General features: G+C 36.7%; 1 protein-coding gene across 4 annotated transcripts in view; it reads right to left on the reverse strand.

Moving 5' to 3' along the window:
* The window catches only part of KIAA1671 (KIAA1671 ortholog), a 92153-nt gene that overhangs the window by 51125 nt on the left and 27229 nt on the right, over positions 1 to 13799 (reverse strand). The window contains exons 5-7 of one of the 4 annotated variants that reach the window (XM_062589687.1): positions 10505 to 13711; positions 9724 to 9846; positions 1181 to 1240 (exon numbers count right to left, since the gene is read on the reverse strand). In XM_062589687.1, the coding sequence (XP_062445671.1) occupies positions 1181 to 1240; positions 9724 to 9846; positions 10505 to 13711 (3390 nt within the window). Of the gene's footprint in view, positions 1 to 1180; positions 1241 to 4013; positions 4221 to 9723; positions 9847 to 10504; positions 13712 to 13799 lie in introns of those variants that run through there. The other 3 variants (XM_062589689.1, XM_062589691.1, XM_062589692.1) reach the window with 3 other exon arrangements.

Genomic DNA, 13799 nt, shown 5'->3' on the forward strand with positions numbered 1-13799 from the left:
TCACTGAGCATCAAAACAGCCAGAACTGGTGTTCTGGGATAAGATGGGATATGACTATTATCAATAAATATACCTGGTGGCTCATCAGACATGACCACTGAGGTCACATCTGGTTTCTGAACAAGGTATTAAAAAAAATGCATCTAGCACAGTCCAATTTCTGATGCTAACCTCCTTCCCCCTGCAAGAACTACAACATAGCTGTTCAAAAGTCAGCTAGAGCTCCTAGTATTTACCTTCACTATCTATTCTGGTACAGATCTCGAATTTTATCCCCTTCCAGCTCTAGCCCCACTGCAAGTCTTACCTCCACTTACTCGATAGATACATATTACCCACTCCAACCTTAACACAGATAATTGTTTAACAGTACAGTTTATTTCTAGAATAGCCTCACGTACATTAAGATTACAGCACCAAAACTGCAGCATCCCACAAAAAACCCTGGGGCAGAGCAACAATTGCTCACAACTTTGAGATCACTGAAAGCAGGAACGGAGCCAGAAAGCTCCAATAGCAACTTTGTCCACAAGCCAGACCGCAAATGCTGGCTATTAGATAAAGGACATCACCAAGGCTGAAGGAACAAGAAGCCTTGCTTCCCGGTTGCATACCTGATGTGACAGCCAGCTTGACAGTACAACTGATACAAGCAGGTTGACCACAGGCTACTGAGCTGCACTTGAGGGACTTCTTATTTAAATCAGACCAAAGATGTCTCATAGTAGCAGTAGCAAAGCTCTTACCAGCTATAAAAGGGATAATGAATACTCTATGTCCCCTGGAAAACACTTTAAAATAGCATTCAGAGATACACAGTTAAACCAAATACATTGTCACTGACTGACTGGCTCTTGAATACATAACTGCAGTAATTAACCAATTAAAAATGATGAAAAGATCACAGCTAGGAGGAAGACATATGCCAGAAAACAGAAGGAAGTGACAATGTGTGAGCATGGAGGGCTATGATTCAGTCTCCAAATTCTAGCTGCTGAGCTGGAGAAGACTACAGTCTGCTTGATGATCGGTCTGCAGTGTCGCTTCATGCTTACCTGAGGCTTTGAATAAAGGGGTCTAAATAACAAACACAGTCTTTAACCGAATGTATGACTGAAAGCAACTCCATAAGTTTAGGTTCCTAGTTAATGGAAAGACAGAAAAAGGAATCAATACTCACAGCAGTTCGATGGTAAAGGGTCAGCCCTGAAAAAGCCAGGAGAAGAGCACTAACAGTAGCCTGCAGAATCAAAGAAGGATCAACATATTGCTGGAGTTGCAAAAATTGGAATTTCTCCCAACAACTATAAGCACATTTATAGTATCAGGAGCCTGTTTTCTCAGAGTAAACTTAACTTAGAATGTTAAAAGTCCTGCTCATCCCCCTCTCAAAGAAACATCAACTAATTTAACCAGAAATAGACTATTTTCACATTAGTCAGAAACTTCTGGATTCTTAAACAGCCATAGTGAACATTCATAAACACCTTATGTGGCAATCTGCAAGGCTCCACCAACTCTCCTAACTTTCCTTTTCCATTGTTTTTTTCCACCAGTCTGCATAGTTCCTTTTTTAGTCCATCTGCTAATACCAGAAATCCCATGCTCAGTCTTTTTTAGTAACATGTTTCTCAGTAAACCATGTTTCCATGTTATGCATCAAAGTAAACATATACCAGACAACGAAGAGCTGCAGAATTTCAGACTCCAGCAGCATGCCTCATTAAGAGTGCAAACGATCAAGGTTTGATAAGCTTGCTGTTCTCTTTATTACAACTTGCACTGAAAACCAAGCTCAAGTTTGAATTACAGAACTGCACCTGCATTTAGTACAACCTAGTGAACAAATAATTTTGCTTGCAAACAAAGATTACATATGAAAAAAACTTAGAGCTGTCATTCAATACACAATTATAGGACACGTCTTTGTGGTCAGTGATCTTTTAAAATACACTCAAACTGTCCAAATACTACGCTGTACTCAAAAAATACTATTAAAATGCACTTTTGACAGTTTTCCTACACATCACAATAATAAAAATCCTATTTAAAGATAAGAAGAGGAAGCAGCAAGTAATTAGCTGATAGTTGGCAATGAGTAGGTCTACTGATGTCCAACAAATCCTCCGCTATGTAGGAGTAAATCAAGTACACAGCAGAAGAGAAGCACTATCAATAATTCAAAATACTACTATAAAAAAAATGGATTTTCATTATTTTTTTTTCCACCAAGAGTTACAGCATCTTCAAACATGTCTATCTTATAAATAAGGTATCTATCTTAGTTCCCTAAGGCAGATTAAGTAACTTGACAACTAACTTGGACATCTCTGGTTACTCCAGAATATAAATAGAGAGAACTGATAAATATCTCCTTTCTAGCCTTCAGCTAGGACGTAAACATTAAAAAAAAAAAAAGTGACAAAAACCAATGCTGTGCAGTATCTCACAGGAAGATTATAAATTTTCCTCTTAAAAAAAAAAAAGTTATAAATATCACAACCGTCCATCTAACATTTTCTTGCAATGTAACATAAGATAGTACACCATAAGAATGCTTAAGAAATACTTCAAGGCCTCTAAAAGAGCATATACACAGAGAAAATATAGCACACTTGATCTGTTACAGACTAAAACTGCACAACATAAGATATCTTTCCCATGACCTTCTAGACTGATCAAAAAGTTTGGTTTTCTCTGCCTTATAAAAAAAAAAAAAATCACAGATATACATGAAAGCAAAAGCATTCAGAGATCTCTTTTAGATCTCCACACTGGCAAACCACAAAGAACCCCCAGCCACTCATAGTACTAAAAATCTCATATCCTATGCCAAGTTTATTTTTTATTTGCAATTCAAATAAAGCTCTGAAAAAAAAATCTAACCTAAAAAAAATCTAATCTAAAAATCTAAAAAAAATCTATTTTTTTTTTTTTTAAAACACAGTATAGCTTCAATGGAAAACAAGCTTTTAAGAAAATGCCCAGTTCTTCCAGGACTATTTTCTCTCAGCTGTACAGAATTTACAGTGGCTAATCCCATCATGCTTCTTATCAGAGCATATACAAGGCAAGGGTTTTTAAATTACTCTCTAAATAATGGAAGCCAACTCTGCAACAGTTTCAGAATGAACTCGCAGACAACTAATACTAAAAAGGTTTAAGATACCAGTGTATTAATTATGGTAATCAGAATTTACAGCTGAAAAAGTTGACTAGATTAGTAGAGACAACACCACAAACAACATGAGTGAAAATACTGATATTTGATTAATATAGAAGAAAAACATTTTGTAATTAAGTTCGAAGTTACATAATAACAATTCATAAAAATTTAAAAAACATTAAACTTATTTCTATCAATGTGAAAATATTTCACAAAAACAAATCACTGTGCAAAGCAACCCTTGAAAGTTGGCAGACTATCATAGTAAAAGTCATATTAAAAAGGGTATTAAAGATTTTTTTTCACTGAAGAGCGGCCTAAGGATTAAGAAGGAAGTGCAGTTAGACTGGGGAAAACCTATTAAAACAGTGAAGTTGGAAAAAAAGTAAGGAATAGTGAAATACACAGTTTGAAAACCATCATTACTGGCTACTTAAATAAATAGTAAGTAGCTCTAGTTGGCAGCAGGAGTAGGAATATTTTCAAAAAAATAGCAATCTTCATAGTCCGCGGAGAGCTTTTAAGCAGATGAGGAGGAATATTTCTAACATCTAGTAAGCAAAATACAGCTTATAAGGTTAGGTATAAACAAGGAAGAAAATCCAGCTATTAAGAGTTAGTTAGACACATTTAAATATTCTGCAGTCCCTGCTTTCTAAGTGAGTATTAAAGATGAAACATCCTTCATTTCCCAAAGTAAATCCCAAAACTTTAACATTACTCTTCAAAAAGATCAAAAAGAAACTGCAAGGAAAGCCATTACTACATATGAATAATCTCAGGATTTTTGAGAACAGTTAAAAGTGTCCGACTCGGTAAGTGCAATCACATTAAAGAATACACTTACCCACAAGTATTGCAGAAATTTTAATAAACGTGGACAGTAATAATACTCCATTCTTCCAAAGTACAAAGCTAATGCAAGACCATCTTTGTCAGGTTCGGTCTCCCCACTCTTCCCCTCCTCCAGCAGGAGTTAAAAGCCGACCAGAGCAATTAAAGGCAACATGAATAATGTACGGTGCCTGTGTATCTGCATCTCCCTTTCGACACTGAGCTCTGTGCCTTTAACGGATGCTGTGGCCACTTCTAAGCAGTAGCTGAGCTACTGAAACCATGTGACTCAACCACTTGTTATTTAGCATCTAACTGCTCAGTTTTCCAATATAGTTAATCCGTAACGTGTTAGTCTGGAACTAATAATAGCACTTTGGGTTTCATACTAAAAAGCCCTTCATTCGGAAGGGGAAAGAAGCTTCTAAAAGCACTCTGTTTTGGAGGCTGGGGTTATGAAACACTATTAACGCCACCACGGTTGTCTGGATTGCTAGCTGACCTTATTTTTTCTGTAACAAGAAAAAAAAAAAGAAAGAAAAGCTCCTGCTTTTATAATAAAAATGTCTTTTGTGAACAAGAAAGTAATAGGCACGACAAAGTGTCTTTTTACACACTACTGGAAAGCTTCCAGCAAATGAATACTACCAAAAAAGGAAAAAAAATCCAGACAGACTAAGTTAATCAGCACTCAGTCATTCTCTTCATGGCAGGTTTTAAAAATAGAAAGCAGAGCTAAATGACCACATAATGGTGACATTTCATGAAGAGCAAAAATTGGAATAATGAAATTTCTAGCTGTTTTCACTTTTTTGACCTATGCATTTTTGGGTTCTTTTATTTTTTTTTCCTTCTTCTTCCTTAAAGGAGAGGATATCTGACAGCAGCCATCCCGGGAGGCTCCCCAGCCGCTTTTTGTGTCTTCTGCCAGCATTCTCCACACTCCCCCATTTCCCAGGGCAGGGCAACATCTATGGGACTTTGACCAGCTCCCCACAACTCTCTAGTCTCCTTCACTTGGCACTTTGGTGCCAGATATGTAAGTAAAATACTCCTAGTTTCCTCATCATCACCTGTAAGATCTTGTAAAGCTGATACAGTCTTTTGATTTTTTTAAGGCGGCTTCAATTTTTAGGCTTACAGAACTATCAATATTAAAGGCTTTATATAACTAGAAGATGAGAACACTTGCTTTTCAATGGGCAGGAGAGACATATCCTAAGCTGACTTTAGTTATTATTTGTGACAAACTGAAGTACCAACTCATCTGCACATATTACAAAATGTTTATCTTCTCTCCCTTACAGTACATTTCCAAAACACTTTGAAGAGTGAGCTCATGATTTTCTTAATACCTTCCCACCCACACATTACAGTCTCAGATAAGTCTATCTTTATATCACTGCATTACAGATAGCAGTTTTCTTCAGTAAAGAAGAAAACTCAAATGGGCATCAAAAAAATACATAACCAGAGACTTCAAAATAATTCTTACTTACAGAAATTCCAGTATGAACCAGCAATTTGGCTACAAGCTGCAGCTCCTTTAGAGCTGCTCCTCCAGATGAAGGAGCAAGACACTAAAGCTCTATAGGGCCAGAGCAACAGCTTCTATTTTGGGGATGTGCCACAGCACAAATTCATCATTTTCTAATTCATGATACTCATACCAGTCTTGATGACTAATCAGGAATTGAGGTTTGTGACCTAATGTCACAGAATTACATCCTATGGCAGCTGTAATGGAACCATTACAAGTTATGAAACACAATATTTGAAAAAAGTGTTGTGAAATTCTAGTGGCTTACCATAACACTTTGCAGTTATACTACCTTTTAAAGAAGTTTTAAGTGTTTAATGTGCCCTAGGTCTTACAACAGTCTACAAAAACAGAAAGCATTTTTATTTTACAGATAGTCACAACAGTTGGAGACTCAAAGTCCCTGAAATCCTGAAATTACACACAAAGCCTAAAGCAAAAGAACCTTATGGTAGTCTAAGACTTGACAATAAACCATACAGACAAGCCGTCTGTGAAAGTGGCTGCTAGAAGAGATTGATGGATTTGCAGCCAGCTCTGTGAGCTGAAGTCCCAGTTGTCAAGACCAAATGGGAAGAGACCAACTTTATTTTTAGACCTATACTGTGATGTAGGCAGGGCCAAAGCACAAGGTATGAACAGGAGTATTTGATTTCATGAAGGAATAAGTATTTTTACAGGGACAGAGTTTTTTTTTTCTTTCTTTCTTGTTGATACTGTTAGTATTGGAGATTCAAACAGCAAATTACTTATTCCCATAAGTTACATTCTTTTCCTTAAATCTCTATTAGGTGACTGTCTTTAAATCATAAGCTGTTTCCTTCTTTAAAAGAATTAGGGTATATTAAAGAAGGAAGAGGGGAAAAGTCTTACGCTGGAATCCAAAGAAGTTCAAGTACTAAGCTTGAGTTAGCAGTAAAATTTGTAACAAAGTCACATGTTAATACAACCATAAACTTGTTTTGGATGTAAGTTTATTCTAACCGCTATGAATTACGAAGAAAATATTCTGGATAGAAATTCTAAATCAGAAGACTTTGCTTCGCTGCGATCTATATCCCTGTCACTCACCCACTCTAGACAGCAGGAGCACGTTTCAGGTCCTCACTTCAAGTATCGTGACTGTCTGACTCATTGCTATGGGAGGAGGCAGCTGCTGAACATATCAATAAAAGGTAGCTGAAGAAAACTCTAAAGCGTCCATCTATCCATACAGTAAGAGGTCTTGTATCCATACATACAAGACCTGTTATGGTACTGAGCTTAGAGCAACATAATCTCAAATAAATCTTCAGTCTTCAAATCTCAGTGTGAAGATTTTTAAAACATCACATCTCTGCAGTCTCAAAGACCATCATATTAAAACACAAATCTCATAAGGGTTTACTATGGAGCAAACTTTAACTGTTCCCATCTAACAGATTTCCTGTATTCATGGAGGAGAAAAACATTTCAGGCTGTAGAACATGTAACTTCTCAAAGTACACAGAGAGCTTGTAGTCCACTTCTTCCTCAAACTATGGCATATAAACCATGGACAGTAAGATACGTTCACCCTCCATTAATTTACCACAGTCTTTGGAGGGAATAAAATCTTGAAGATGCTGCTGTAAGTACAAACCAGCTTTTCCTTCCGTTAGGAACATCACCTCTCACTCCACAACAACAGTAAGGAGCTCATCTGTCACTTCGAGCACAACAGTCTGCTCAGAAAGATAAAGCCATCTTGAGAAGAAAGTAGTAACGAGTGACACGTACTGTAGCATATTTTAGTCACTACACTACAAGAAAAAGCAGATTGCTTCACAACTAAACAAGTAGACTAGAAACTGTTCAAACAGTGGCTGTTTAGTTTCCTTCTATTCCTAAACTGAAAGATGTTTTAATTAGAATATCAATTCCATTCAAATTCAAGGGGGAAAAAAAGTGATTTGATTCTCCTGTAGGTAGGTCTTGACCTTCACCCAATTCACCCACAATCACAACTCATCTTCTCCACCAGAGGGAGGCATCGAAACACACTGATAAGAAAAAGTTACTACATGGTAAAAGTCTGCATTTGCTTCAAGTGAGCACAAAGATAGTATTAACCTTAGTGCCAGAAGAAATGTTTTTTTTTACCTATGTGACAGCCTGTGTATTACAGAGCCTGATTATTCCCAATAAGCCCAGTAATTTCTGTTTCATGAAAGAACATCTTCCAGAAAATCTTTTAGTCTTCACATATAGAAGTTAAGAGACTGATCGTAAAATAATTCATGTGAGTTTTTTTCATGTTTTTTAAAACACAGAAGTAAAGTGAGTTATCAGCCTCAGGAATGAATGTACACCTGCTTATTCACAGTTTATGTGTGCAAAGGACAGGCTACTGTTTTTGCTACCATAGCACTAGAGAACAAAAATACACCACAATTAGGCTGTTCAAATCAATACAAAGGAATAAAGCACTCTGATCCTCCTGCATTTCAGTGGAAGCTGGACACTTAAGCCCTACCAAAAGAAAAAGATAAATTAAAAAAAGCACACCCACAAAACACTACAGTCTTCCTCCCCTATTTCAAGCTATACAATAAAATGAAAGGTTTTTTCCAAGTAACATCATATTTAAGTACCAAGCTGGAAAAACAACAGTCATTTATCTGAGTGCACTATATAAGTAATTCTATTGTGCCAACACTATTTCTAGTGCTCACAGCACATTTTGCCCCTTATCTTCTATCTTGACAACAGGTATCTTGGATCCTATATATACTTGATTTTATTTATTTTTTAAGGATTGAATAATAACTATCAATCCTTAATAATGCAGGCTCCCATGCAGATGAACATTCAATCTGAAGTCCATTCTAAGAACTTGGAAGAATACAGGTAAGAATATCAGCCCTTGGAGACCTTCTGTGGAGCTTTAATAAATTTTAAACATTATGACTGATCCCAAAACTCCAATTAGGAGACTTGCTTACAAAATTATTATAGACTATCAAAAGTAATTGATTTTTTTCCTTCTTCACTAGAAGATAAAAAATGAAAGATACTGACTGGGGGAGGAATTGTCTTTTTGACTACTTTCTACTAAGAAGCAGTGAAGAGCAGGCTCTTTGGTGCAGCAAGGCGCTCAGTGACCACATGAGGGTGCTGGAGGCCCGAGAGGACCAAGGAGGTCTGATCCCAGACCCTGAGCACGGCAACATCTTTCAGTTCACCCTTATTCACACAAATGGAGGAACTTTGAAAAAACGTGGGAAATGCAGACTTACAAAAACTACAAATATGCATACTTAGAATTATGAAAGAAAAGCCAAGTGCACTCTGAAATGACTACAGTATTATCTGAGTACATCAAAAACAGTTCCTAGGCACAAAAATGTTAAGAAAGGCACAGCTTGTGCAGTGGCTCAGAACTCCTTCCAGTAAGGAAGGATCTCACTGGCAGCAGCAGTGTTTCTCTTAAAATGAGTGGATTCTATGATGTCGATACAGTTTAAAAATTATGTATTTTCCCCAGAAAATATTGCTGTCTCAGTCACAGTGTAACTTTTGGAAGTCACAGAACTTTGCTTTCTATTTCAAATCAATGTCAGGATGTAGGATGTTAATTATTTCCTAATATAAAATATCTGTGGGCTAAGCCAGGAAGTCCTTTTGCAGTTTAGGAGAATATCATCCACCAACTTTCAGTGGTAATTTACCCTCAAAGTAAACATATTACAGAAACAAGCCAGACTACCATGTCTGGCATGATCTTTCAGGTAACTAGCAGCTTGTGCGTTGTCTGCAGAAAAAAAACTAGACCCATCATTTTTCTGACTATGACATGGTTTTATCTGGCTACACAATTTTCCAGAAAAACTGTTTTAAATGATTTTCATTATTTAAGCTGAAAAACAAACAAAAAACATAATGACTTGATCTCACGTGTTAAGAGTTCAAGATGAAAACTGTTTAAGAAGAAAGGGAATTAATCATGCAGCTTGTTCATATACATTGGAAGATTTGGCACAAACCAGTGTGGTACAATCGCAGGGAACAAGTGTTCTTGGCCAGTTAGACTTCACAGGAAGTCCACCTGCTCCTTCTGCTAGAAAATCACATACTTTCCGTCATAGCTACCTTGAATGGAATAAGCCAAATTGCATCTCCTTTATCTCCCCCCTACCCGAGAACTTCCTTCAAAGTAACATACCGTCCAGTTATCTGCCCTTCTGTCTTTATAGAAACTATAGCTTCTTCTCTGAATAGAAACCAATGTAAAGTCTGTTCCATCTGATTTTTCAGAACTCTGCTTGGTCCACACTTTTCCAGAAGCCTGTTTAAAAAAAAGTTACATATATATTATATACACATATACATACATATATAAATATGCCCTTTTCAATGAAAAGAGAGGAAGTTGAAACTGCAGAACAGAAAAGCATCACACCCATCAATATCCAAATGATTGTGTCATATGCATTGCTGTGTCATGGTGTCAGGAGAACTACCTGCATTTCACTGACATCACTGTCAGCAATAAAATTGCAGGTACAAATGAGGACCATTCACCTACTGAAAACACTGTTTGCTTCAGGGAAAAAAAATAAAAAATACCTAAAAGATCACTTATTTACTACTTGCAAAATAAACACAAACTAACTCTTTTCAAACAATTATAAAGCTGAAAAATTAAGAATTTACCATATCACATTCATAACACTAACAATACAATATGTAGGTATCTAGTCATCTATTACAACAGAGATTCTTCAAGCAAATGCAGTCCAAAAGGAAATAAAATCTATTAAAAAGAAAGACAGGAAAAAAAAAAAAAAAAGATGTCCTCTATACCTAACAGATATGCCTCTCCACATGTGCTTACTGGCAGCAAAGTCTAATCTAACACAGAAAAGTAGGACAGAAATGTAATAAAAGCTTTTCTTTACTTTCAATTTTAGTTATAGGAAGGATTAAAATACCATTTGTAATACCTTTTTATCTTCACGGAAGAAAGATTCTGATTGAGATGACATCTTTTTTTTCCACCCATTTTCCATATTTTCTGGTGGGAAGCTCTGTCTGAATTGATACAGATCCTTTCTTCCTCTTGCTTCTTTCGTAAGTGGTACATTGTCTTTTCCTTGGCGACTCTTTTCTGAATATGATCGTCTTAAATCTGGTGGTGCATTTCCTAGAGCAGATGTATAATTTTTCCAGTCAGTTTTACTCTTCGCATTGGAAAAGTCACTGTCACGTGATGTCCTACTTGCATCATCTTTGTTCTTAGTTATAAAGCTCCTTGTTGCATCTTTGCTCCAGTCACCTTCTGGAGCCACATCCACAAACTGTTCTTTTGTGATCAACTTCTTCTGTAACTGGCCAATGTCTGCCTTTACGGACAGCTTGGAAGCTAAATTAATTTCCAACTTCTGGTCTGTACCAACTGCATTTGTAGGATGTATCTTATCATTTGCGAATGTCAAGCTTCGTTGGCTGGAAGTTAAGCTCACTTCCTGATCTTCATCAATGATGAATGTTTTTTTTCTGGTGAACTCCACAGGTGAATTTACTAACTTATCTGAAAACAAGCTGCTAGGATTTCCCCAGTAAGGAGGGCTGAACTTTCTGTCTTTGGACTTTTGCTTATCAAATTCAGGGCCACAGGATTCCAGTTTCTCACTGTTCTTTTCATTTAGGATTAATTTCTCTGGCCTGTTGTACTCTTCTGCCTGGTCACCTTGTTTGTTTTTAAAAGAACAGTGATCTGATGACCCCTTTCTCTCTTTCCAACTATTGGAGGAAAAAGTCCAATCTGACACATTTCTTTTGTTCTTTGGTAACTCCCTATTAAATAAACTGTGGTCTTCAGAGAGCTTGTCCTGAATCACAGATTCTTCTTTATATTCTGCCATAAGTGCATCAATATCAAGAATTTGCGATCTATAACCATGCTCAGTCTTCCCTCCAGCTAAATCATAATTATTTTCATTACTCTTCTGGCCTACTAGTTCACTTTTTTTATGTGACTGTGGAAAACGTAGGGGAGATCTGGATTCAAGGTAAGAAGAGATTTTTCTTCCACTACTTTTGAGATCAGTTTGAGGTGTATTTTCCAGGTCCTGTTTTAAGAGGAAAGCATCAACATCTATAATTTTCTCTTTAGAGCAATCCAGACTTCTTTCATGATACTTCTGGTTATCTTTCCCAGATACCTGAAAATCAGTGAATGCAATGTTTTTGGAAAAGTTAATTTCATTTTTTTCTTCCTCTTTGACCCAATCCTTATTAATATACACACCTCGTGAGTCTTCTCTACAATTTGTAGATGTTGTATTTTTATTTGGTTGCTGTAATACAGGTTTGGACCTTTTGGAAAAAACAGGGTCCAAATTAGTTGTTACTACCTCACTTGAGGGAAAAATTTTACTAGTTTCACTTGCACTAGGAGTACCAAAGCTTTTCTCTTTTTTGTCACCAGGAACCTGATAAGTAACTGCAAAATAAGTTGCCTTTGGTTCAAAAGCAATACTCTGATTTTTCAGGTAATCGTCAGGAATACCAACAACAGTTTGGTTTGCCTCATTTCCTTCCATTCCTTCTTTGCTTTTTTTGCTTCTCTTTTTAACTGAGCCTTCTTCCAATTGCAATGATTCTGTTCTATTCAGCCTTTTGATACTCTCAGGAGTGAGCAAGCCAACCTCTTCTATCTTGATAGAATCCTGAGGCAACGTTTTCCTTCTCCATCTTTCTGAAATTTTCAAGTCTGCAATGCTACTTTTGGTTCTTCTGACCTTTTCCTCTGGTTCTGTTACTCTGAATTTATCTCTGTTTTCATGCGCTATACTACTTAGGCTAAAGCTTTGTTCTATGCCCTTTGAGTCTAGACATTTCCCTAAATCAAAGGCTCTAGATTCTTCTTTACTAATGGTTAGTACTTCCACAACAGGATGGTGGCTACTGGAAGATTTACATACTGGTCCACTTGAAAGCATTGATGAAGATTGGCCCCCATGCTTATTTACACTGGTTAAAACAGCTTCATGACCAAAGTTGGTTCTGAATTCATGGTCATCTGTTCTGCCTGGTCTTACATTCCTTTTCTCAGAAGAGTATTTTGTCACATTAGGCCTCTCTGTTCCATCTATGGAAGAGACTTCGCTCTCTTCATTTTTAACTTCAGAATGTAGTTTATTTTTTTGTTCATTTAGTCCCAAGCATTTACTTTTGTCTGTAGAATAATATATTTTCTCTGCTATTACTATCAGATCAGTTTCAGGTTTACCAGAGTCTTTTCTCTGTTCAGGTAAAGTACATCCACTGGGGAAAAAATCATTAGGTTCTTTAAAAGTAAACCTTCTTGGAAAAGCTTTTGTGTCTTTAGTTTCTGAAATACTACTACCTTCTTTCAAGTAGTCAGTTTTATTATTTAGTGTGGCTGGCTGATCAGTGTGTAAAACATCCCCATCATTTTTCTTCTCTTTCACAGATGATTTTCTAGTTCTGAGTGTCACAGCCTTTTTTTCAGGTGCTATTGCAATGGCTTCACTAAGAGCTCTTTCACCAAATGTTTGAAAGATTTCATATCTTGGCTCTATTCTTTGGTAAGTTAGAGAGTCTTCTGCATTTTTAGGAGTGTGTTTTTCACTTTTCTCAAGAGCAGATTTTTCTAATAGAATTGCCCGAGTCACTTGCTTGCCTTCATTTGAACAAGGTGGTTTTCCACTTTTTTCTACATCTGCTATATGTTTTGATGAATGGGATTGTTTGTGATACTGCTTTATACTAGTAGTTTCCTCCACTGCTTCTCCCACTTGTGATCCTCTGTTATGCCCCAAAGTCGCCACATCATGTTTTCCTTCAAATTCATTATTCATCTTCAGTGCAGAATCAATTCCAGAATGACCAACAGCAACATTATGTCTCTGAACATTATGGTCAAACATGGTGGCTCGGACAGTTTTAACATAGGTCTTTTCTATAACCGCGGTTGGTTTTAATTTTTTTTCAAAGCTGCTTGTGAATGAGACAGAACTTTCACTTTGCTGGAGATAGTCAGCACTTTTCTCAAGGGAATTTCCTTTTGTCTCTGTCTGATCAGCTTTATTTGTTAGTTTTAAAACCTGACGGGGTTTCCAAAGATTCCCAACAGCATATGCTTCAGTGAAATCTGTGCCATGTGAGAGCTTGATCTCCTTACTCTGGAACAAGGAAATTCAACAGTTAGGGTTGATACATATCTTTTAAATAAACTATACACCACCCACTCTGTGCAACACAACATGCACA

This window comes from Rhea pennata, chromosome 17, assembly GCF_028389875.1.
Source record: "Rhea pennata isolate bPtePen1 chromosome 17, bPtePen1.pri, whole genome shotgun sequence".
NCBI lineage: Eukaryota > Metazoa > Chordata > Aves > Rheiformes > Rheidae > Rhea > Rhea pennata.